Source organism: Diospyros lotus, chromosome 9 (genome assembly GCF_014633365.1).
Source record: "Diospyros lotus cultivar Yz01 chromosome 9, ASM1463336v1, whole genome shotgun sequence".
Taxonomy (NCBI): Eukaryota; Viridiplantae; Streptophyta; class Magnoliopsida; order Ericales; family Ebenaceae; genus Diospyros; species Diospyros lotus.
Window position 1 is genome coordinate 22,756,456 of NC_068346.1, and position 25,897 is coordinate 22,782,352.

General features: G+C 37.5%; 3 protein-coding genes across 5 annotated transcripts; 2 read left to right on the forward strand and 1 right to left on the reverse strand.

Moving 5' to 3' along the window:
• Nucleotides 1-6,080: 6,080 nt before the first annotated feature.
• On the reverse strand, nt 6,081-15,869 carry LOC127810477 (CBL-interacting serine/threonine-protein kinase 1-like). 2 transcript variants are annotated; one of them, XM_052349988.1, is made up of 12 exons: nt 15,502-15,869; nt 15,002-15,064; nt 8,650-8,721; nt 8,427-8,534; nt 8,194-8,274; nt 7,931-8,110; nt 7,630-7,842; nt 7,442-7,546; nt 7,212-7,328; nt 6,899-6,961; nt 6,692-6,766; nt 6,081-6,395 (listed from the first exon to the last, which is right to left on the reverse strand). In XM_052349988.1, exons 1-12 carry the CDS (start codon nt 15,652-15,654, stop codon nt 6,327-6,329), a joined length of 1,299 nt encoding a protein of 432 aa, XP_052205948.1. In that variant the 5' UTR covers nt 15,655-15,869; the 3' UTR covers nt 6,081-6,326. The 2 variants fall into 2 exon arrangements, with proteins under 2 accessions (XP_052205948.1, XP_052205949.1); XM_052349989.1 differs by having other exon boundaries at nt 15,480-15,628.
• Nucleotides 15,870-18,052: 2,183 nt separating this feature from the next.
• LOC127809519 (uncharacterized) lies at nt 18,053-25,338 on the forward strand. The gene is made up of 9 exons (XM_052348367.1): nt 18,053-18,190; nt 22,833-22,933; nt 23,003-23,247; nt 23,343-23,546; nt 23,622-23,714; nt 23,876-23,974; nt 24,057-24,452; nt 24,744-24,980; nt 25,072-25,338. Exons 2-9 carry the CDS (start codon nt 22,837-22,839, stop codon nt 25,096-25,098), a joined length of 1,398 nt encoding a protein of 465 aa, XP_052204327.1. The 5' UTR covers nt 18,053-18,190; nt 22,833-22,836; the 3' UTR covers nt 25,099-25,338.
• On the forward strand, nt 18,957-22,821 carry LOC127809520 (uncharacterized). 2 transcript variants are annotated; one of them, XR_008025128.1, is made up of 2 exons: nt 18,957-21,835; nt 21,923-22,815. XR_008025128.1 is itself a non-coding variant. In XM_052348368.1 (2 exons), the coding sequence occupies exons 1-2, from the start codon at nt 21,728-21,730 to the stop codon at nt 22,559-22,561; spliced, it is 747 nt and encodes a 248-aa protein (XP_052204328.1). In that variant the 5' UTR covers nt 18,957-21,727; the 3' UTR covers nt 22,562-22,821. The 2 variants fall into 2 exon arrangements, 1 of the variants encoding a protein (XP_052204328.1); XM_052348368.1 differs by having other exon boundaries at nt 21,923-22,821.
• Nucleotides 25,339-25,897: the final 559 nt, after the last annotated feature.

The following is a 25,897-nucleotide window of genomic DNA, read 5'->3' on the forward strand; positions in this document are numbered from 1 at the left end:
GTGTTTTAGTCTTTCCTTGATCCATCATATTTGGTGGGAAAAACTATTGGCAACAATTTAACAAGGACCTTGGGGCGAACATAGCCACTTAAGGATCTCATGTTTGGGTTGTCGAGGGTTAATGGAAACTCGTATGCGACCTTTGATAGCATACTAGGAGACCCTATCAACGCACAAGCCCCCTAGACGAGGCGTGTTGGTTGGTGTCCCTTTTTGTACCCAATTGAGTTCTGACAGGAGCAGACCTAGTTGTTCTCATCATCAAACTTAGCTTCTTGTCAGTTTCTCACAGATAGCGCCAAATTATTGTTACTAAAAATACAACAATCGAAATTTGTAATGCGAGAATGTTGAAGTTGTTGTAGGGCGAGGCGAACAGCTGGCAGGTGTTTGCTTATGAAAATGTACGTTGGGTAGCTTCAGTCTCTGATTATCTGGTTGAGGTCTCGAATAAGCCCTCGGGGGCATTTTTGGTAGCGGATCGATCCATTGGAAAGTACCATCCGGTGTGTTCGGGACATAACTATACTCGCATGAACAAGTTAGAAGGCACGTAGGGATTCCTCACCTATGTAGGCCCTCAAATGCTTAAGTCAATACATGTAGGAAAATAGTTGCAATAAACGACGGATGCAATTGATGAATATGAAAATGTACCTTTCCCGGCAAGAGGGGGTTTAATCATAGTACATTTACCAGGTGTTGGGGACGAGCACACATGTCATGAACACTCGAATAGGCTTGAGAGGAATCCCCCCCGAAGGACTGAATAGCCTAGGGAGTCCTCCAGAAGAAGGTGGGCCTTACGGCGAGCTGCAGAAGCAGGTTCTTGACCTCTAGGGCGCCTATCTGAATAAAACTCTGGGTTATCAAAAGATGTCGCTAGACCTCACCGAGGTCTTTCCCAGGAAGACACGGCCGACGAAAAGAGTTGGATGCAAAAAGATGGACCTTATTGAGAAAAGAACTGCGATGCGAAGAGCTACCGTCAGAAGGAACTCAAGTGGTTGTTGAGGGGCCAGCGGCCAACGCCTAGAGATTTGTAGCCACCGTCGAGAGTTGGGACTACTGCTGTCAAGAAAGGCGTAGCTACTGCCGAAAGCTTCTCATCCCTTGCCGAGAGAGAGAGAGGTCGCGACAGCCGAGAGGCTTGTTACCCCTTGCCGAGAAGAGGAGTCCTCTCTCCAAGAGAGAGAGGGAAGTCTTTTCCCGAGAGACTTTGACAAAACACTCTAGAAGTTGCCGGCCCAAAAATCTCTTTTTGTCCTTTTCCCAACTCCTTTATAGCCCCTTTATACCTTAGACTATTTTGCCCTCCTAGCCCTTATCAATATTCTTTAGCCCCTTTATTCATAGTTCCTCCTTGGGAAAACGTTTTGCCCCAAGATTACTCATGAACTCGCCCACTTTGGCTTTATTAGCTAAAAATATACTCGGGTGGACGCTCGAAAATTTTATGGCACAACAATACTTAGGAACTCGAGGGCGATTCGAGACCCTCATTGAGATTACAAATATGGCTTAATTGGATTTAATGTTTCAGGCCAAATAAATAAACCGGATTAGACTACTCAATATCGAAGATGATAGTGCAAGAAGAGCTTACGACAAGAGCTTACAACCAAAACCAAACTAAGGAATAACTCAGAATCTACAAGAGAGTTAGGAGCTTGCCTCTTAATAGCGGATCCGACAGTTTTCTATAGAAAACACGTATTTTCGTAAAATAAAACCCAAATATTTTTATAGAAACTTGTTGTAAATAATTTATACTATTTTTTTGGAAATTTGTAGGTAAAAAGGAGGTCCCATGGGCCCTCACGTGCCCCAAGAAAACTGGTCACGCGCCTATATGCGCAGCCTTCTCAGACGCATGTAGTACACGTGATGCTCCTTCTCTAGCGACAACGAATAGTTGCCTCCATTTTTCGGCCATGACTTCCTCATTTTAACTCCGATTAAACCTCCATTTGAACCTACGACTCCCTCCCCTCCCCCTCTATATAAATATAACAAAAAATCGAGCTTACCTCGTTGTTTTCCTACAATTTTGGCCCAAATTTCAGTGAAGCTTCAAACTTTCCGACGAAGCCCATTTCTCCCTCATTTCTGCTCATTTTTGCAGAATTTCCCCCTTGCTCTCAAGAAGATCCTCACTTTTGATTCCCTCAATTTGGCATAAAATTGCCTCAAACTCACTTGGTATGCTTTGTGAACAACCTAAGGCCCTTATTTATAAAAGGCCACTCTTGTTACGCCACTTATCATACCACCTCAGGGTCATTAGCCAATCATTTTATGCCACCTCAGGGGTCATTAATAAAGGGTCATCATGACTCAGCACTTATCCCAAACTATATTGAAATAAGTTTTGAAATCCAAAGCTATATTTAGATGAGATTTGAAATCCAAATTATTTAAGTCCCTATGTTATCCTTGAATCTCCCAAATGCCCCTAGGAAAAAGGTTTCTTACACCAATTCCCAAGTCTTTTGGTAAATTACACTTGTTCTCGGGTTTTTCAAAAACTACACTTTTACTCGAACTTCAATAATTATGATTTTATCCCCGAACTTCCATGATTCCTTGGAGATATTCTATTTCCTTGAACATGAAAAATCTCGGGTATTACAAGTTCACTCAGGGTATTTGGGTGGTAGATTTAAATCTCAAGGGCATGAATCCAAGGGGTATTTATAGGCTTTGAGGATTAGGCCACGTCGTCAAACATGACACATGGCATATGCGGGTGGCCCGACCCTTTGGGAGAGAAGTCTGCAAATGTGGCTAGAAGGCCTAAATGTATCTTCGAGTCTTTGGGGTTATCGGATAAACTTACCCAAAAGACTTTTCGAGGTCTTCTAGGTCTTAGGACTTCTTTGATGACTCTTAGGGCATGATTGGCTAAGGTCTACTCAGTTATCCCACAACAAGATGGTGGTGATTGCTAATGAGATCAATTAACCTCCGACGTAAGGTGAACATCCCATGCGATCAATTATGGTTTGTGATTGCTTAAACCCCTAGCTAGGGTGCACGTGATCAAAAAAGAGTTTTCGATATCATAAAGAGTTCTGATGTGTCATCTTAATCACACCATGCTAGATCTTGACATAGCTATCGAGTCTTATGAGTTTTATTAGTCCATGGCTCTAACTCAATTGGGAAGTTATTCGATGGAATGATTGTATGAAACGATAATCAAAAGCCATAATAAGCTCACTTGAAATTATTACTTTATTATTGATAGGATCATCTTGACATAATGCTAGTTGTCATTCAAGACCTTTCAAGATGCATTGAGGAAATAAAGAGATCTTTATTGTAGATCAAATCGTCTTATCAGCATTAAGGTTGTTGGCGTATCTCAATTGCTACTCATAGTGAACCTAGAAGATTATACGCAAATTCGAGCATGGCATTGGATTTATGATGTATTGCTGTAATGAGTTCTTAATCATCATTAAGGGTTAACAAAATTGATTTGATCAATGAAACCAATGTTAAGAGTCAATGTTCATGCCATTAAGAGTTAACAGGAGGTCTCAGTTCCATTAAAAGTTAGTGGAAGGGCTATTAAAAGTTAATGGCAGGCCTAGATGCAATTAAATAAAAGTTGGAACAAGAGAATTAAAACTATGGACTTGTGTCTGAAATGGTCAACTGTTATTTGCTGAATGATTCTGACACGATCAACTTCTTTATGAAATAGTTGACCATTTCTTGTTGATTCACTCTGAAATAGTCGACCATTTCTTGTAATTATTAACCGTTTTTAATAGCGAGATTTAAACTCACAAACATTCTTTTGTCGTTTTCTGCAACAGAGCAATTAATGCTCTTTTGCAGCCTTCAAATAGATGACAAAAGAGGGATGAGCGAGAGATAGAAGGCATGTGAGAATCATTTTCCCCTTTGCATGCCACTCATCTTTCTCACTTTTTCTCTCGTCAAAAGTTAGTTTAACCGAGCACAAGAAGAAAATGAAGGAGTTTATATTAGCAAAGATAGAAAGAAGAGAAGCAAGCTACTCTTTTGCTCTTTCTCTCTCTCTCTGGTTGTCTTCTTCTTCTTTTTCCTTTGAAAACCCTCCCTTCTTCTTGCTCCTTTTTGCTTATGGATTTCTTGCATCCTGCACCAAATAGTGAGATTGTTGGTTCTTTCGTTCAAGAATCTAACCACAGCATCTTATCACCTACATAGAAGCTTGACTAGCATAGAAGCTTCTAGTAGGATTCCAACGTCGCTTGGAGCATGAACTAACTTGGTCCCTCATGTTAGTAGGGGTGGACTAGTCATCCAAGGAAGCAAGCTTGGAGTTATTCGTGATTTCTCATGAGACTATTTCGGGAGCTTGCAGTAAGGACGAGAGCCACACATCCGAGGAGTTTTAGCACAACCAACATCCCCTTATTAATTCAGTGAGGTATACCTTTCTTACCCCCTATGGATGGTTTTGTTAGTTGCATATGGATGTTATATACCAAGTCTTGCAAGGTGATCTTGTTTTCCTTTCCACTGCCATGTATCATTGTTTTTGAAAAAGTTTCAAAAACCGGCTAAAACTATTACATGACCACCAAGTCGTGGCATTGTCTTTCATTCGCAGCCTACTTCGTGGGGCATCAAAACATAATGTAGTGATGCAGGCATTAACCATGCTAATGATGATGATGATGACGACAACGATGATAATGATGATGATGATGTTGATGAGTATCTTCTAAGACCGTTGGACGCATCCTTGGAGAAAAATGGAACTTGACCGAAAGAAAGATGTCCTAAAGAGGCAATGCAGAAGAAGTCTTCGAGAGAGTTTAAAGCGCATCTAGAGAAGATTCTTCGAGTTCCAAGGGTTGATTGTAGAGGTTCAAAGAACCTCCTCTAGATGGGCTTTAAAGTCTCTCGAAGACTTCTTCTGCACTGCCTCTTCAGGACATCTTTCTTTCGGTCAAGTTCCAGTGCACCTTGCATACACAATTGAGTTTTACTTTTTGTTCATTTCCCACAAACAACACTAAATTTTTGTTTTTAGACTACAACAATTAACATTTATTTTGGAAAAACTCAACAAACAGTCGGTACATCCAAGTGCAAGTTTAAGAGCCTAACCAAGGGAGGCCAATACAGTTGTAAATGGTGCTCAATCCGCTGTTCAGGAGAGCATAGAGATGTCCCAAAGGAGATAGCCCGAAAATGTTGCTCTGAAAAGTTGGTATGCAAGGCAGAAAGCACACAGGAATTTCTCTCATGTGAGTCCTCCGATGCTCAAGTCAAACATTGCTATGGTGGAGAAAGCATGTAGATGCAGTGTGTATGATGGATGCAGTAGGTGGTCTAGTTCTATAAGTTATGTCTTGGAGGAATTACTTAAGCTACCCGAAGGGTCAGGCAATCAAAGCTAGAAGTGAAAGATTTGAATTAGATGTAAGGGATTCAAATTAGAAGTGAAGTCCCAACCATGAGAGGTCGAAAGGTATTTTTTAGGCATTGTCTAGTGATTGGGACATGTGGTGCACATGCAGGAAAGGCTAACTCCTCGAATTCTGGGTTGTGTAACTTTTTTGACCATACACGATTGTCCCAAGGTTAAGCTTGGAGGACCCTAGTGAAGACCCCCCCCCCTCACCCGGCGCGCGCGCGCGCGCGAGAAAATGATCTCCTGAAGAAAGAAGGCTCGAGGACAGGCAAGCCACGTTGTGTGACACACATAGGGTCAATCAGTGCAGGAGACAAGTCTCCCCAAAGGTTTGCCCAAAAGAATTGCTTGACCAAGTCAACATATGCAAGATAAATTCTAAGCATCTCTTCCTGGGATTACCGCCCCCCCCCCCCCCCCCCCAAAAAAAAAAAAAAAGACTTCCCCAGGGGAATTGCCCCATAGGATAGGTTACAATAAGAATAAAATCTATCTTTTGCATAAAATATTTTCACATGAAAAGCATTTTTCACTAGAAAACATTTTACTTGCAAACAAAATGAACCAACATGAAAAATTTTACCAGGACATATTTTTGTTAAGAGAACCGTAGATTCCTTTATGCTATGATGTCACATATCACCTTATTGACAAATTGAACTAACAAATGAAGGACGTCCAGAGTATACATACCATATCCAGTCTGAGATACAGCAATAGTGCAATCCAAATACCCTTGTCTTTTACACGCATATACGCAATTTCCAAGACTAAAGAAGAATGAAAGATGACGACTACATACAAAGATATATGTGTGTATATATATATACACCCATTTATGGGTATAATATTTACAAGCCCCAATCTATATTCTTGTTCTTTAACTTAGACACAACTACCTTGATCCTCAAACTTGGATTGCCATCAGCTCTCGACTTGTTGAGACACCCAGCGCACTTGATAACTTTGTACATAACTGCACACCAAATCACATGTTAGAAACCGCCGGCAAAGGTGACCCAAGGCATTAACTTTGCCGGTGACACCACTTGTACTAAGACTTGGAGATCAAAAGCCCGAGTCCAGTGGCCAGCGATTGTTTGGGTAGTTGTTCACTATACAGTTCACGAATTTAAGAATAAATTAATAAGGATTTTCAACAGCCCCCCCCCCCCCCCCCCCCCCCCCAATCACCTAAGTCCCCTTTTCTCCAAGTGGAATAAGGAAAAAAAAAAAAAAGATATCGTAGAAAGAGAGAGAGAGAGCACTAACCTGTCTATAAACCGTAGAATCTCCGTATGATTTTCTCAATTCAACAACATATAATGATGGGCTTATCTCCAACACCTGCCAGATTCACAGATAGGGCAGTGAATACATATACTACTGGAAATTCGAATTACATAAAATCTCTAGCAATAACTTATTTATGCATTTCAGTAAAAAAGAAAAAAAAAATATGTAGTAAAAATTGCTCACTTCTGCCGCAACTGAGAGGCTGCCCAACCTCTTCTGACCTTTGTGCTCTTGCATCACCTTAAGCTGGAAAGACGACCACCATATATCGTTAAATTCTCAGCAAGATTGGCACAAAGAATATATATTATATTAGTAATAGCTGATTGATTCTTCAAAAAAAACAGCATTTATAGCCTTTTCTTGGTGTGTTGAAAACCAGATTTTAGCATATTTTTATTTCTGCTCTATGAAAGGAAAGATTATGAGGATTACTTCCAATAAAATGGTCATATGGAGAGAAACTTGATGATCTTGCGCAGGCCTAGAGCCATACCTTTCCGTATTTCTTCTGGACAACAAATCCCATCTGAGTTACAATATCCTCAATCCTCTCATACAATTCTTTTGGGGAATAGTTGGAGGTAAATCTGATCTTTCTTTCAGAAACATCCTAAAATAACCCAAACATTATTTGTATATTTGACTAACAGATTTCATTGATAGGTAATGGAAACCATACACAATGATGAAGTGTTATATATAGCTGATAGTGCTGTTATTCACCTCATTTTCAAAGAAACCAGAGAGATCTAGGCATGAGGACATTCCTATCAGCTGAAAGGCATTGATAAGGTTAGGTGATTGGGGACTTTTCTCTGCTTCCAATGGCTACAACATACAGGCAAAACAAAGCACTGAAATATATATAATCAACCAACACTAAGGAATAAAGGGTATATATCCAAATATACCTCCTCATGCATTCTCAAGGCCTCATCATCTATGTATATACTCTCTTCTTCATCATCAGGATTTGCAGGACTATAGTCTTGTTCGAACCATTCATGAGTCTTAATATCTGACATTGTTATCCGTGTTGCAGGGTTGGGATCTAGAATCCTTCTTATAAGGTTTTGAGCTCCTGGGGATAGCCATTTCGGTATTTGAGCATCACCCTTGAAAATCTGAAATCACCAGAGAGAATCAAAGAAAGGAACGACTTGAAAAATCATCTATCTTAAGTGGATGTCTCATTTGAAAAGTTGTTAGTACCTTCTGATAAAGAACAGCAAGATTTCTCTCATCAAATGGCAGATAGCCTGTGAGAATTACATACAAGATGACACCACATGACCACGTATCAGATGTAGCTCCATCGTAACCCTTATTGGCAAGGATCTCCGGGGCAACGTAGTTGGGACTTCCACAGGTTGTATGCAGTAAACCGTCCTCCTAATGGTTAGACATGAATGGATGGAATTAAACTGAACCATAAACATGTGTATAGGAGGAAGCTCGTTTTGTAGGTTCCATACCCTTAGATGTTGGGGCAATGCACTGAGGCCAAAATCAGAGATCTTTATGTTTCCTTTAGCATCAACCAGTACGTTCTCTAGCTGCATGTCAATACAGCTGGAACATTTGAAGGGGTGATAGGCAAGAAAATTTTCAAAACAAATGCATGTGTAAAACCAGCTTTTGTAAATCAAGATTGACGGGGATTCTCAAGTTTTGTGCTATAATGTTCCTTAAGAGTGTAATAGATAACCTTGAGATCCCGGTGGTAAATGCCCTTATCGTGGCAGTAGCTAACTCCGTCAAGTAACTGCTGGAAGAGCTTCCTTCCTTCAGCCTCTGGGAGCTTGCCCCTGGATGACTGGAATGCACCCAGAAGAGCAGAAAAATCATAACATTGCCAAAGTAAACATGAAAGCCCAAAAAGTGCAGCAGATTAATGGAATTTGTATTAATTTATGGAATAATATCCTTACAATTTTGTCAAACAATTCACCACCAGTCACGTATTCTAGGACCATGTAGATTTTGGTTTTGCTCGCCAAGACCTGGATATTTATCATTACAAATGAGAAGCCTAATAAAAATAATTGCAAGGAATATGCCTATCTTTTGTCAGTAAGTATTTATACAATGCCGCAGCACCTCATGAAGCCAAACCCTTAACATGAACCATTTACCACTTTATTGAAGGCTATGATGGAGGATAAACAAACTTGACTGAGAACCCTGAACTATTTGCAAGATGCGTTCAATAGAAGCTATTTTGGGTATTCCTTTATCTTGTTTTATTTTATTTCTTCGGGGTTCTTCAGAGAGAAAGAGAAGAAAATAACAGAATATTAAACTCAAGAAGTAAGTGAAGTTCTGCATATCATCGACAAACTGCTTGGTCAATGGAGTCCTGTAAAAATTGGGTCACAACAAGAAATTGTATCGAGTTTGTACAGGAATTACTAGGGAGAGTCAATACCATGCCACATATACCACCAGTTAATAAATATCTTTTATATGAATTTCCACTAAGTGAACATATAAATTTCATTATTTTTCTCATATAAATCACGGAAAATGCTATTTCGCCCGAATTAATTGACCCACACGATGACTAAAAAACATCAAATAACAAATATATCATCACCTTGAAATTGCAACTTCGTCTTGAACATACCGCACGCACATCAAATAAAATCTGGGCGGACTTCACTTCAAGTGAAGTCCGCCCAGCAGCTTGGCGGACTTCATCCATGATGAAGCCCGCCCGCACACACTGCTGGGCAGCTTTGTCAGTGATGAAGCTCGCCCGGCAGTCTTAGCAGACTTCAATTGATTTTTTTGATAAATTTGTGCGTCAATTTTTTCGGGCACTGTAGCACGACTCATAAATCACTAGCCCATAATTTGTATGCGTACATGCCACAAGCTGCTTACCTATTAATTTCTGGAGTTTCGAAGTATTTTTTGTCATTTTTTTTTTTCTTTCCTTCACCTATTTTGGGTCTTTATGTTCTGTTTCCATGTTTTGTTTTGTATATGTACATTTATTTGTCCTTCCCGTAATTAATTAGACGACTTGGATAAGATTGTATATGGACCACTCCATTTTGCAGATTTATATTTGTTTGGTGGAGAGGAGAGTAAGGTGATTAGGCGTACAACAAAAGCGATATTATCACCATTCACCACATGTATGTGGGTGGAGCAAATGGAAAAGAGCAAAAAGACGCAAAAAAAAAAAAAAAGAAAGGGCTGGCCTGGTGGGATAGCGACTCTGGTCAACCTCATCCGATCGACCCCACTCTGCATGATTGTATTTACGGCCGGCCCCTCATGCGTATGGACAAATCAACTACACATATATCACTGGTTGGTTGTTTCCATTGGCGATGCACCACATAACACTGGCCGTGAGGGTCGACCTGCACCTCCCCCATGTGCATCTCACGTTTACAACACAATGACCAAATGCATGACGAAAACTTTTCGGTTATGATTATGCAGTTTTCATTTTTTATTTTCATTAGTTTTAGGACTACAAATTTTGAAAACATCTTGGACTTCATACAAACAGTTTTTTGACCAACAGAGAGAGTTTTAAGTATTTCTTAAATTATTTTGACATACCAAACAGTTTTTGAGTTTTTTTTTTTTTTTATTGTTGTTGCTCGGACATACCAATGAATTTATTTGTTAGAGAAAACTCATCTCCAAATGTCAAGTAATATACAAGGGAGAAAACAATCAAAGGGCACAAAATATTTGCTCTGCAAACACTCTGATGCTTAAGTTAGATTTTTTAAAACTACAAAAGAGATTGTAGAGTTTTTGACTCAATAAAAGTGACAAACCTTGAGGAATGAGAGCTCAGCTATTTATAGTTGAGCTAAGAGAGTTATGATAATTATCCCTGATTTTTCAAGATTAATATTGATCTAGCCAATCATTATCTCACACAATTTTCAAAGAAGATAATGGAGCATATTTACACATCTCTATCATAGGAAATGCCCTGCGAGAAGGTCTTTGGGAGACTCTCAAGACTCTCCCGAAGGCTTCAATCCTTCCCTAGGGAGGTGTCTCGTCTTTTCTTGTTGGTGCCTTCCAAGAGGCTTTCTCGAGGACCCTTTATTTGGGAGGGTCTCTCAAAGACTCCTTTTTTAGGGGGCTTAAGCCCATGTGTACCTCAATACCTCTCCACTTTTTCCCAAAGATACAATCAGATTTTTCAATGGCACTTCCTTTGCGGACTTCGGTGCAATTACTCATCCAAGGAAAAAAACTATCATACAAGTTTTATTTCTCTCTCTTTTGGTGATCTTACGACTATAGTCTTTTGGAGGCTCCTCATCAGACAATCCAAATTGCTTCCTTTGTGACCTTTAGCGTTTCATCTTTCGAGGCCTCCCTCTATATAAAGGGACCTCAGTCATTTTCTTTTTTCACTATCGTTAGAGTGGAAAACCTCCAAGTTTCTCCAAGGCTTCTCAAAAGAATCTCTTGCTCTCCCATAAGTCTCCCACAAACTCTCTCAATCGCTACTAGTCTCTCGAAAGTTTTCTCGATCACATCTAGTCTCTTGAAGATTATCATGTTCCTTCTACCAAAACTTATTTGCTAAGTCAAATTTCTCTACCTCCTATTAATGGTGAGAGTGAAACAAACAAAGAGACCTCCCACTCCTAGGGAAATAGAGATAATTCTAAGCAATAGGTCTCGTTTCTTAGTGGTAGACCTTTCTAGGGTTCATATGTTGTACCACTTCCCCGAGGATTATTAGTTAAGACTCCTTGAGGAGATAAATGGGTGTATTGCATATGCCAACGAACACTGCATAGAAGTCCATGAGGCTTCGTTAGTAGCCAATCTTCGATTCCTCCTTTCTAAATTTGGAATGAACTTTTTAAGGGAGAGTTGTCTAGTTCCTGCCCAACTTCACCCAAATGGATGGGCCTAACTGGTGGCATTTTTAATCTTATGTCATCAGAGAGATGTGGTGCCTACTCTTGAACTCTTCAGTTGTTTCTACCCAATAAGGGGGATAGATCACGGACTTGGGTTTTTTTACCCTACAAAGGTCATTGGGGATTGGGAAATTATTTGTTGGTCTCCCAAGTAAGGTTAACAACTCCAAGGCTGGATGGTTTGTAGTGAAGCCACTAGGGAGTTAGAACATGCCTCTTCAACAATGTTGGGACAAAGAGCGAGAGGTGTAGGTAGCTCTAGCGCCTCCTCTCAAGGATGTATGTGCACATTATCACGAACTTATTGAGAAGCTAGTCCCCTCTCCAACTTCGCTAATTGTTGATCCACAAAAACATAGTCTCCATAGGATAAGGGCTTCCAGTAACACAACCAGTAGGGTCTTTAAGCCTTTTGAGCGAGGGAGAGGCTTCCCCTAGTTAACCCTCCAATTGAGGGGTGACTCTCCTCAAGTTGAAGAAGAAGTGGAATTCTTTTTTTAGGATACATTTGAGGATGATGTTCCGTTAGAATCCTCTTGTTCTTCTTTTGCTGGTGCCCCCTCTTCTAATGATGAGTGAAGGGAGAGGAGGAGAAAAAGAAGGGAAAAGGGTTAATCAGCCACCTCCACAACCTTACAAGAGCAAACTTCTCCATTTCCCCTTTCTTCTGTAGTTTTCTTTATTTTTTAGATGCTCTAATGTTGGTGTCTCCTTGTTTCATTTTCTTTGCAAAGATGGGTCATTTTAAAGGTGCCAAGCACAAGAGGAGATGGGCTGTTAAGGCAAGGAAGCATAAGGTTGTTCAAACTACTGAGGTGAACAAACATCGTCTTTCCCATGACACTTCAGCTCTAACTACTTGAGCCGAGGTAGTTAAGGGATCTTCACCTCCCCCTCCTCCCTTGAGTGTTCGTACTTCCACATCTACTCAAGTGGCGATTATGGGAAGCTCCCTAGAAATAGCCTAATTCCTCCCCTTGGCGCCAATTTAGCACGGATAAGGCCAAGGGGGTCTTGGCTTCTAATCTCACTCCTAATCAAGCTGCCTAGACGAGTGTCACTACTTTAGGAGTGCAGAATGAAATCATCCCTAGTCCCTTTATGCCAAGGACTAAAAGACATGGGCGGCTGAGAGTCATTTGCGTACCCCGCCTATGCTTCCAAACGACAACTCTTTTAGCTCGCATTCGATCCATCTTATAATGGGTAAAGGTTAAAAGGGAACCACTTCCAAGTTTACCTTAGAGTGGTAGACACCAAATTTGTCAAAGACCCAACTATTGGTGCTCGCTTGATATATTCCACAATTTTACCCTGGGATGAGAAAAGGATCTTTGGCAACTTCCCCTTCATGCTGGGCGAGCCTGAGCAGGAGCTTATCAAGGTAAGGATTTTTACACTTTAATTTTACGCCTTTTAGTGTTTGGCGGGAGTTCTTTTTTCTAATGTTTTTCTTTCTTACTTAAGTCAAGGTGTTCAAAGGATGGTAGCTACGCTGCAAATGCTTAAGGCCAAGGGTACTATCATTGCATCTAGAAAGAACTGGACGGCTGGAGGAAAAAGAAAGAGAAGTGGGATCAAGAGGCCCAACTCCACAAGTCTCTCCAACATTCTTATTGATAGCTGGAGAGAGATCACGAGTTGTTACAAAGAGAGTGTGAGGCTCTCTAAGATCAATTGGCTGATATCAACACTGATCACACTACCAAGATTAATGTTCTTAAATACAAGATCCAGAGCTTGAAGAAGGCGAATAAGGAGCCCAAGGAGGATAACAATGAGCTTAAGTTATTCCACCATTTTTAATAAAGGGATCAAAAGGTAGAGGAATTAGCCTCTTGTCGTGTTTATCACTTGGAGCTTTAGGAAGACCTCAAGGGTATGAAGCGGTGACTAGAGCAGGATTGCGCGATGATTCAGGGTAAGGTTATTTGCAAATGTAGGTTGTCCCAAGATTGTTATGATAGGATGGGAACTACATGTGGGCAATTTTGCTAAGTATGGTTTCTACTCAGCCTGCTCTTTCCTTGAGTCTAAGAGGTCGGATCAATCTTTCAATGAATAGTCTTCATTCTTAAAGTTGAAAACTTTAACACTCAATGCACATCTATGATCCCAAATCTGAGAGCCTGGACACTTATCTCAATTCGTGTTTAGTGGAAGCCTTAGAGAATCTCTCAAGACCTTGGAAGCTATATTCATGTGGCTAGAGAAATCCTGAGATGATTGAAGCTCTCGTGGATATGGATATTGATGCTCAGGACACAACAGAGGATCCCAGGCCTACTATAGGGATCTCGGCTCTAGCTACCCCTTTGTCTTGATGGTCCTTTTTAACGCTCCTCCCCAACTTTTGGTGCCTTGAGTGGAGATTCCTCCAAGCTCAACAATGCCATAGGACTTTTAAGTTTTGCTTTTTCTGATGTATTTTTTCTTTTTTGTTGTTTGTATATTCTTCTTTCTCGGAATAAAATAAGAGTGCCTGCCTTTCTCTTTATCTCATTGCTTCATTCTAGCATACTGCATTATATTGTCGTGTCTTTCCAACATACTGCATAACATGTTAGCATTTTTAGAATAACATTTCAAGTGTTTAATTCAGAAACAAAATTTCAAGTGTTTAACTCAAAATTCAAAAACACAACTAGTAAAGGTACTTAGTGTCGAATCATAAACTGTTTGACTTGAAAACATTTAAGGATTACTTGCCTCGACACTTACACTTCACTTTTTCTTAAGAGAGGGGTATTAGGGTTGCTCCCCACTCCTTTGAGAGAACTTGCTCTGTCAAAGGATTCTTGTTTCGTCTTGTTTGTTAAATAACAGCGTACATCCAGAGCAAGTCCTTGATTTCTATAACCCATTGGTTCAATAGAAACTCGAGTTTTTAAAACTCCGATATATCTTAATAATTCCTCAACGCTTTTCCCTACGACTGAGACTGAAGCGATCCTAAGCCGTGTTAAACTCGATCAGTGTTTAAGTCCAAGTTTCAAGGTTTTTCACTGTTGATCTCTCAATTCTTCAAGCTTTTTACTGCAGGCATCTACCATGAGCTCTAGTGTTTCCCCTTCGAAACCTTGGCTTAAGATTGTCAAGTAAAACCATGAATCGCCCACCGTGTGTCAGGTCCATCATGGCGAAGGACACGTGAATCTTGAAGCCAGAATATGAAGAGAACCAGCAAATAAACGAAAAGACTGGCTAATAAATATCTCTATATAAAAATTATAGAAGATTATTTTATTATAAAAGAAAAAAGATTATCTGTAATATTTTCAGAGGAAGGAGTTCCTCTTGTCACGGCACGAAATCGCAATAGTCCCACAATCTAGAAGAAACAGAGAGAATAGAGGAAAATTCTTACCTCGTGTAATCTGACCACGTTTGGATGTTTGAGGAGCTTCAATGTCCCAATCTCTCTCTTTATCTGCAGTTCCCAAACGCGCAAATCATTCTCTATTGTAGGCGTTTTGTCTTTTTCGTTTCTGATCATGATTAGTTAAAAAATAACGAAGGAAATGGAAAATCACTCATCGCTTTGTTGTTATGAATGTATGATGGTAAGGAAAGACGTCTGGATTCAGAATATGAAACAAACCAGAAGAGCAGAACAAAAGAAAAGCACAAATTTTGTGGTATAATCAATCTGTCAAATTGAGAGGAAGAAAAGTATTCTTCGAGACGAGTCATCCATACATATTAACTATTTCATTCGCTCCAAGCCGATTCCGAAACTCTTTCAATTTTTCCGTTTTGCAAGGAGCATCAACGTAAGAAACGGGATAAGAGAAGATGCTCGAAAGAAGAGTTTTCGTTTCGAAACAAACAAATCAAAACAGAACCTGAATTAAAACTCAAGGAGACCTGATCGGTGATGTTGAGGTCGAGAATTTTGGACTTGTCGAGGATCTTGAGGGCGAATGATTGACCGGAATCCAAGTTCTTGGCGTACTTCACCTTGCCGAAATTGCCTTCTCCGAGCGTCCTCCCGATCTCATACTTGCCGCCTAGTCGCATTCCCAGTACTTAATACAATAATAATGTTGACTTCACCTTCCTCTTTCTCTCCGATCTGTTGATGCGGCGTGATGAGGAAATCGAAGCAGGTATCTGCTGCTTCTGCTTATGAAACCGTTGAAACTATCGGAGGAGAAGGGAGCAAATGAGAGGGAAGAGACGCCAATCTAATTGGAATTGGAAGCGTTTTTGCCTGTTTCCGCATATGCAATACGTGTGTGTGTATATATATATATATATATGTGTGTGTGTGTGTGTGAATTGGTATTCCATCTGGACCCTGTCCATGATTCCTTGGACCACCCACCTCTCCATTTCGTAGCCATAATATCCACGTCACCCAGGTGTCACTTTTGGATGTTTAATTTAAAAAAATTCTTTTTATAATTTTGTGATAATGGCGAGGTTCCCTCTCTACAACACAATGACACATGGACTTAGTTGCCGTAAAATTGACACAACAAAACACAAGCAGCCGCTAGATCTATCCCGTTGGCCCATTGTCCATCATGCCTCGGCGAAAATTCTGCGATTGATGAAGCTTACGATTTGGCTGTGCCCACCAACCAAGAGAACACTACAACAAAAAACACTTATTGAGGCATTTTTTTTAAGATATTTTTTAAAAAATGCCCTATAAAATACTATTTTGAGGCATAATTTAAAAAAATGCCTTAATAAAATAATTCTAATGAGGCATAGCGATAAAGTGCCCTAATAGAAAACCCTATTAGGGCATAATTTTTGAAGTGCCTCAATAAAATAACTCTAATGAAACACTTTTAATGAAATGCCCTAATAAAAAAATCTAATGGGGCAAAATTTTTAGAGTGCCTCTATAAAATAATTCTAATGAGACACTTTAATAAAGTGCCCTAATAGAAAAATCTAATAGGGCAAAATTTTTAAAGTGTCTCTATAAAATAATTCTAATGAGACACTTTAATGAAGTGCCCTAATAGAAAAATCTAATAGGGCAAAATTTTTAAAGTGCCTCTATAAAATAATTCTAATGAGACACTTTAATGAAGTGCCCTAATAAAAAAATCTAATAGGGCAAAATTTTTAAAGTGACTCTATAAAATAATTCTAATGAGACACTTTAATAAAGTGTCCTAATAGAAAAATCTAATAGGGCAGAATTTTTAAAGTGCCCCTATAAAATAATTGTAATGAGACTTTGATGAAGTGCCCTAATAGAAAAATAATGAGACACTTTGATAAAATACCCTAAAGGAAAAATCTAATAGGACAAAATTTTTAAAATGCCCAATAAAATAATTCTAATGAGACACTTTTATGAAGTGCCCTAGTAAAGAAATCTAATAAAATAATTCTAATAAGCTAAAATTTGAAGTGTGGAACTAGTAAATTGAACTAATTGAACCGACCGACCAGCCGGTTTGGTTTAGTTAAATTAGGTGTCGATTAGTGGTTCAATTATTTTTGTCAAAAATTTTGGGTTAATTTTTATTGATTCGGTCTTCGTTGGTCGGTTAATAAAACAAATCGAATTGCTAACCATTAGAATATGAACCACTGTGGTTAGGGGCACTTCGTTCGTCTCCGATTCGCTCGTCCTTTCGTCTTCGTCTCCGTCTAACCATTAGATCATTTTGATTTTTGGATATATGAACCACTGTGGTTAGGGGAAATCCACTGATCAGTTCTAATCATTGGAATCACCACCCCGTTAGGTGGCCGACAACAACAATAAGGCTGAACTTTAGGTCAGTTTGTTTGGTTATTATGTGAGAAAGTTCAATTCTTGGTCCGGTTCAGTTTTTATAAATTTTGTTTAGTTAATTATTCGATTTTGGTTAGTTTGATTATTTGGGGTTTGTCGGTTGATTTGATTTGATTAATTATTACATACAGTTCAGTTATTTTCATTATTACTTTTCAATCGATTCAGTAATCAAACCGATCGTTTGCGCACCCTTATGTGAAACAAAGCTATATATATGGATTCAAAATTTTTAAATAAATATTAATTTAATACAATAATTTAAATTATTTTATTAACATATTTTAAATTATTATCATAAATTATTATTTAAATTATTTAATAATTGTGATAATTTAAACTATTTTAACAGTTATCATGAAATCATTTTATTTTTATCAATCAAATAATTATTAATATTATTTTCATAATTTATTTTATTTTATTTAACAACTAAATAAAAAAACAAAAAATATATATATAACAACTAAATAAAAAAACAAAAAAATATAAAAAAAATGAAAAAACCAGTGGCGGGAGATTCCCCCGCCTCTTCCCTTTCCCCTTGCAAAATCCCTAAATCCCTATTGCCCATCTTCCTCAAGCATATTGCAGCTTTCATCGACTCCCTCAACATTGCTGTCGTCGCCCGCTTGCTCCCTCAAAGTCATCGTCGTCGCATCCTTACTGCCTCAACGTCCGCCGTCGCTGCGTCTTTACTGTCTCAACGCCGACATCGCCTTGTCCTTGCTATCTCAACGCCACTATCGCAGCCTCCTGCTGCCTCAACGCGGCCGCTGCTTCCTCCGGGTAGTTCGCAGCCTCTCTGCAACACAATCAGTTTATGTTTTGCAGTTATATATGTTTATATATATATATATATGTATTGTGCGTGTGTGTGTGTGGGCAGCCTTCAATTTATGATCTAAATGTTTTTTAAGCCTTCATGTATCTTTTTTAACGTTTCCTGAAGCATTGGTAGTCAAGTATTGTGGCTCCCACTTTCAATTACTTTAGAAACCTATTCCTTGTCATGGGGCAGTGGGAAGGGGATATTTATAAAATAATATAAAATTCAACCAATTCATGCCAGGAAAATGGCAAAGAAAAATGAAAATATATATTAGATATAAAATAATATAAAATTCAATTATAAGAGAGAAAAGATGGCTGGAAGTAAAGCAACAAACTGAAAATATATATTAGATATATAACTTGGAGATTGAAAAAGTGTGTGAAAATATCATGTATTGGTTGATATAATTTGGATGAAAAATAGTTTGACAGTAAAATGGCAAAGAAAAAGTATATTTAGAAGAGAGAGAGACACTGCCACACGCTCTGCCAATGGTCTCTCCAACTAATATATATACATATACATATATATATATATTTATATAGAGAGAAAGAAGGCTGCTAGCTGAGAGCAGCCTTTCTTTTTACTTGCAAAATTGTTGCTAATATATATACATATCTCTATATATATATGTATTTTGTGTGTATCTAAATGCTTTTCTAGCCTTTCTTTTTGGTATTTTTTTATGTTTCCTGAAGCATTAGTAATGAACCTATTTAATTTCTTTGTCTTTTTTTGTAGATATCTTTTTTTGGAAATCCTTTTATTTGAAAGGGAAAATGATGGATAGAAATTGGATGAATGAACATAGAGTTAGTAGAAGGTACATTGATGGAGTGGAAGAATTCTTAAGTTTGGCATTTGCTAAAGCAAGTATCAATGGAAAAATAACATGCCCATGTAAGAAGTGTGGGAATGGACTGTGGGCAACTAGGGAAGAGGCAAAAGATCATTTGATATGCTTTGGGTTTATTAAAGGATATACAAAATGGACAGCCCATGGAGAAGGTTCATCATTTGTGGGATTTGAAACACATGCTCCTAATGACCTATTTATGAATAATGAGATGCATGAGTTATTATATGATGCATTTGGCATCCCAAATGAACATGTAAATGAAGATGACCCAATGAATATTGTAGATGAACCTAATGAAACGGCTGAGACATTTTATAAGTTACTTCATGAAGCTAAACAAGAACTTTTTCCCGGGAGTAAGTTTTCATTATTATCATTCCTTGTTCGCCTATTTCACATTAAATGTCTTGGAAATTGGTCGAACAAGTCTTTTTCAATGTTATTGGAGTTGTTAAAGGATGCATTTCCTGAGGGGGGTAAATTACCAAAATCTTACTACGAGACAAAGAAAGTGTTTAAGGGACTTGGCCTTGAGTGTAGAAAAATTCACGCATGTCCAAATGATTGCATACTTTATCACAAGGAATATGAGACAGCCACAGAATGTTATCAATGTCACACTCCTAGATACAAAATACCTACAAATAGGTTGCAAAATGATGGAGAAACGATCATAGATACAAGTGAGACAAAAATCCCTGCTAAGGTATTATTCTATTTCCCATTGAAACCAAGATTGCAAAGGCTATTCATGTCTTCAAAAATTACCTCCTTTATGAAATGGCATAAGGAGGATCGAATTAAAGATGGATACATGCGGCACCCGGCAGATTCTCCAGCTTGGCAGACTTTTGACTTCAAGCATCCTGAGTTTGCTAAAGATCCACGTAATGTTAGACTTGGATTAGCATGTGATGGATTTAACCCATTTAGGACAATGAGTAGTACTCATAGTACTTGGCCAGTTATCCTAATGCCATACAACCTCCCTCCTTGGATGTGTATGAAACAACCTTTTTTCATGTTATCATTGCTCATCCCTGGCCCTTCACCACCTGGAAATAACCTTGATGTATACTTACAACCTTTGATAGAGGAGTTAAAGGAATTATGGGATGGGGTAAACACATATGATGTATCTACTAAGGAAAATTTTAAAATGCGTGCAGCTATTATGTGGACTATTAGTGATTTGCCTGCCTATGCTAACTTATCTGGATGGAGCACAAAAGGAAAGCTTGCTTGCCCCTCATGTCATAAGTATACATGTTCTGAATGATTGCAAAAAAGTGGGAAATCATGTTACATGGGTCATCGAAGATTCTTGGATGTTGATCATGCCTTTCGTAAAGATAAGAAAAATTTTGATGGTGAGGAAGAACATAGAAAGGCACCTCCACGCTTAACTGGCTCTATGGTGTTAAATGAATTGAACGGATTCAACATAAAATTCGGAAAACAAGTGAGTGATAATCCAAAATTGCCTTACAATTGGAAAAAGAGAAGCATTTTCTTTGAGTTGCCCTATTGGAAGGACAATTTAGTGCGCCACAATCTTGATGTAATGCATATTGAGAAAAATGTGTGCGATAGTATTCTTGGGACCTTGTTGAATCTAGATGGGAAGACAAAGGATCACAAAAATGCACGTCTTGATTTACAAGCGAAGAATATTAGAAGTGAACTTCACCCGAGAGAAGATGGTTCTTTACCGCCTGCTTGTTTTTCAATGAATAAAAAAGAAAAAGAGATATTTGGCAAAGTGTTAAAGAAAGTGAAAGTTCCTGATGGGTATGCTAGAAATATTTCAAGGTGTGTACAGTTTAAACCATTCAAAATATTAGGTCTTAAGAGTCATGACAATCACATTTTGATGCAAGAATTACTTCCATTAGCATTGCGAAAGGTCTTACCCCAGCATGTTCGAAAGCCCTTGATTGAGTTATGCCAGTACTTCAAAAATCTTTGTTCGAAATCACTCAACTCTGTTGATTTGGTTCAAATGGAATACCAAATTGCATTAATACTTTTTCACCTAGAAAGGATTTTCCCTCCATCATTCTTTGATGTTATGGTGCATTTACCAATTCACTTAGCAACAGAAGCTAAACTTGCTGGGCCTGTGCATTATCGTTGGATGTATCCTATTGAGAGGTAAGTAATATTGATTGCTTCTATTTTGTCAAATTTTATTTAGATATCATTCATTTGAAAGCAAACATAATTACTTTTTCATCATTGGGCATCTTATAGGTATTTGTCCACATTGAAGTCATATGTAAGAAATAGATCTCATCCAGAGGGTTCCATTGCTGAAGGTTATTTAGCAAATGAATGTTTAACCTTTTATTCTAGATATTTTGATGACATTGAAACCAAATTCAATCGGCCAAGTAGAAATTCTGATGAAGGAAATGTTAGCAATGTTGAGTTACCAATATTTGCAATGCAAGGACGATCATTTGGAAAAGAAGATATGGTTGTTTTAAATAGAGAAACATTAGAAATGGCACATAAATATGTGTTGTTTAATTGTGACGCAGTTCAAGAATTTATTCAGTAAGTCAATAATTATTTTCCATTAATTTTAATAGAGTATAAATAGCTCTTTTGTATCCTTATATTCTACTATATGCACAGACAACATGAGACTATAATAAACAATCAATATCCTCGACTTTCTAAACGACAAAGGGCTATTAAACACACCGAGGAATTTACTTCATGGTTTAGTGACACGGTAAGTTTTTATTCAGTAACCTTGGTTTCAATTTTTTAATTTATTTATTTATTTTTGTTTTCATAATCTTATCCTTCATTTATTTAGGTTGGAGAAATGTTTGCTGCTGGAAATGAGGATATATCTGAAGAGCTTCGAGCTCTTGCTCAAGGTCCTAATTGTGTTGCAAGAAAGTACAAGGGTTTTATTATTAATGGTTTTAGATTTCGTGTGAAAGAAGTTGAGGAAAAGAGAAAAACTCAAAATAGTGGGGTTATTGTTACTGCCAAGACAGAAAGTTATGCTAGCGTGAGGGATAACAACCCCATATCAGGAGATGTCACATATTATGGAGTTCTAAATGATATTTTAGAGTTAGATTATCTCAGTGGTAAAAAAGTGACGCTATTCAATTGTGATTGGGTTTCTCAAAGAAGTGGAAAGAAAGAAGATGATGATGGTTTCACCTTAGTCAATTTCACTAGACTCATGCCCACAACTGAGCCATTTATTTTAGCTTCTCAAGCACAACAAGTGTTTTATGTGGAAGACCCTACAGAAAAAGACTGGCATGTTGTAATAAGAACCACACCTAGAGACCAATTTGATCAAAAAGTCAATTCACGTGAGGATGATATAGAGACTCAGCTGCAAAGCCATGCATGCAATCCTCAAATTCAAGATGGTGACATCAATGTTGATATTACATGGGCTAGGGAGCATGATGAATTTGATGCTTATGGTTGATATGGTTCATTATTATTTTTTTATGTTATAACTTTGTACGACTTTCAATTCTATGCTTTTCTAAATTGAGTTTGTAGTTTTTAATGCTTTCTCCTTTGGGTTTTATTTTCAATTAATTCATTTTTCGTTGTAGAAAACTATATATCAAGATTGTGTTGTCTAAATTAGCTATTTCAATTATCTAAATACTATTTGTGTGTTGTTCCATTAGTTTGGTACATAGAATCATTGTTATATAACAGTGAGTATTGCTACATTCACACAAATTCAGCTTGATGGCACCAAGAACTAGAATTGGACGTATGTCTGATGGGTTGGACTCAAACCAGTCAAGAAGAGATTTAAGCAACACTCAAACCAATATAGTCTCAGGTAATCTATCAACTTTTCTAATTCAGCTTTGCTCATTTCACTTTATACTTCTATAATGTTTTGGAATAGACAATGGTATCAAGAAGAATGTACGAGGGCCAACATTTATGCGAAAAATTTGGGCTCGAGATAAGCAAGAGGCTATTCAAGTTGAATTTAATGACCTAGGGCAACCTATTGATGAAAAGTCATCAAGTGAATTAGCTCACTTCTTGGGGGCTATAGCACGCAATGGAAGATACGCACCATTACATTATAAGAATTGGATCAAAGTACCTCAAACTTATAAAAAAGAGATGTTGACCCAAGTTCAGGTATTGGTGTAGTTCATTCTTTATATTATAACAATATTGTATAATATCATTGTTCATGCTTATTCTTCTATCAAATTGATTTGTTTTTTTTTTAGGAAAAGTTTCAGCTTCCTCCTGGTCAAGAGGATTGGATATTGAAATCTATCGCCAAAAAGTGGAGAAATTGGAAATCTTTTGTGAAAACAAACTATTATGATCCAAATGTATCTCTTGTTGAACAAATGAAAAATGTTCCTAAAAGAGTTCATGAAGACCAATGGAAGGAGTTGGTAACTTTTTGGAATTCTGATGCATCAAAGGTGTGTGTAAAGTTATACTTTAACTTGTGGTATTTTTCAATTAATTACTCTTACAAAATTTGCCATGTATTCTAGAGAGTTAGTGATAGAAATAAAGTGAGTCGAGGACATCAAAAAATGGTACACCGAAAGGGTAAGATGAATTTCGCTAGAGTGGCAGAGAAAAAGGTAACTTCTACTTCCTTTCAAAATGCTATGTATAATTGAATTTTAATGAAATAAATATTATTTTTGTTTCTCATTAATTATATTTGTCATGATTGGAAGTATTCAATTTTATATCTTTGTTTAACTATTATATAATATATAAATATTTACATTGTATGCAGAAAAAGGAACTTGGCTATTACCCATCACGCTCTACCTTGTTCATTGAGTGTTACTCAAAAGGTGAAACTCCGGGAAATGAGGCAGCTAGTCAAGCAATGGTAATAGTTAAATAAAAATAATAATAATTTATTTGTCCATTTGTTTATATTTATTCTTTGAATATAATTTTTTTTTTTGTAGGAAGCAATGCGTGAGTTAACTATTAATGCTCCAGAAGGTCCACGAAATGACCAAAATGAAAATGATATTTACTCTCAAGTTATGGGAAAGGAGAAAGCTGGGCATGTACGTATGTATGGCTTAGGTGTTTGTCCTTCAGATCTTTATGGTCCAATACCTAGTCGTGCAACGTCTCATAGACTTGCTATGAGTTATAAGAATGAATTGGAGATGATGAAGGAACAATACATGAATATGAATGAGCAGCTACAAGAATTGAGAGCTATGTGCATGGAAAATAGAGAAACACCTAGTAATAGTCATCCTACGCCATCTTCGAACCCTTCTAATCTTGTGTCATCTCTTCAGAGCAATATGGGTTTTTCTTCACCAACTTCAACTCGCCAACCAATTCAAGTAATTTTCTTACTATCTTCTTCATTGTAGTAGTTATGCACATTCGAGTACTACGACTTAAAATTGTTGTTTGGGACATTGTAACTTTAGGCTTTGACCCATTCGACGGTCTTTTCTATCTATTTAGTTTCATCTCTCTTTTTCTTTCCTTTTGTTTTCCATTATTCTATTTATGATGAGTTTTACAAGTAGTGTGATGCTGCTTAAATTTTTGTTTTATATATGTTACTTTTTTGTTGAGGATGTTGTTGGATATTGAACTTGTATTATCCATTGTTATTTTTTTGATAGGTTCAAAATAGAGTTTGTTTGAAAAGTATAAATGACCCAACTCAAATTGTAGCAAAGGGAATTGTCCGGAGTATTGATCCATCCACAGAAGTTGGTGGATCACGACTAAGACCTAATTGGTGTGAGGTACATATTCAAGTGGCAGTAGAGTGGGATGAAGAATTGATAAGAAGATATGGAATGTTCGAAACCATTGGAGATGCCCTTGGAGCACATGTTGCATGGCCATTGTTCTTGGTACATTTATACTTTTATATTGTTGATTTCATCTTTCTTTAGAAAAACTTTGTTTCTATTTTACTAAGATATTTTTACTTTCTTTGTGTAGGTTGAACGTGATGAAAGTGATGATTAGAGTTCAATAGATCATGGAGATTAGTTGTTTTGTTAATTTTTTTTTTTTTGGTGTTATAATGGATGACAAATGATGATAATTGTTAGATTTATGGATTTTTGGAGTAATTCTTTTTTTGACAAATCAATCATAGACCATGGAGTATTGGTTTTGTATATGTATATGTGAAGTGGTTTTATTATGTGGTTTGGATTACTAAATTAGATGAAGAGATTTGTGTCTATGTTGGTTGATATCAGGTTTTAGAATTCAAAAATTTGTTCACCAGATCAATCTATTTTGAAAAAAAAGTGCTTAAATTTATAGTTGTTTTAGAGGCATTTTTGAATGCCATTACATGCTTAAATTTACAGTTGTTTTTGAGGCATTTTTGAATGCCATTACATGTTTAAATTTACAGTTATTTTCGAGGCATTTTTAAACGCCATTACATGCTTAAATTTACAATTGTTTTCAAGGCATTTTTGAATGCCATTACATGCATAAATTTATAATTATTTTTGAGGCATTTTTAAATGTCATTGCATGCATAAATTTACAATTGTTTTCGAGGCATTTTTAAATGCCATTACATGTAAAATGCAGGGAGATATCTTGGTGGATTTACACAGCATTTGTTAGTGTCTCAATAAGCTTTTAGGGCACGATTACATGCGACACTTTTGTTAGCGCCCTAATAGCTAAAATGCCCCAATAAACTACATATTAAGGCATTTTTAAATGCCTCGTAAACCCAAAATTGTTGTAGTGGAAGGTGCTGATGAGGCACTGGGTAAAGGAAACACTTTCATCATGATGA

What these genes read in the sequence shown, in the direction of transcription:
- LOC127810477 (XM_052349988.1), bottom strand. Translation starts at nt 15,654, where the DNA reads ATGCGACTAGGCGGCAAGTATGAGATCGGGAGGACGCTCGGAGAAGGC. An exon ending in CTGGTTTCTTTGAAAATGAG is followed by an intron (nt 7,329 to 7,441) that starts GTGAATAACAGC and finishes GGGTTATTTTAG; the next exon opens with GATGTTTCTGAAAGAAAGAT. An exon ending in TCCAGAAGAAATACGGAAAG is followed by an intron (nt 6,962 to 7,211) that starts GTATGGCTCTAG and finishes TCGTCTTTCCAG; the next exon opens with CTTAAGGTGATGCAAGAGCA.
- LOC127809520 (XM_052348368.1), top strand. Translation starts at nt 21,728, where the DNA reads ATGCACAGACAACATGAGACTATAATAAACAATCAATATCCTCGACTT. An exon ending in CTTCATGGTTTAGTGACACG is followed by an intron (nt 21,836 to 21,922) that starts GTAAGTTTTTAT and finishes TCATTTATTTAG; the next exon opens with GTTGGAGAAATGTTTGCTGC.
- LOC127809519 (XM_052348367.1), top strand. Translation starts at nt 22,837, where the DNA reads ATGGCACCAAGAACTAGAATTGGACGTATGTCTGATGGGTTGGACTCA. An exon ending in GGAATTCTGATGCATCAAAG is followed by an intron (nt 23,547 to 23,621) that starts GTGTGTGTAAAG and finishes CATGTATTCTAG; the next exon opens with AGAGTTAGTGATAGAAATAA. An exon ending in CTAGAGTGGCAGAGAAAAAG is followed by an intron (nt 23,715 to 23,875) that starts GTAACTTCTACT and finishes CATTGTATGCAG; the next exon opens with AAAAAGGAACTTGGCTATTA.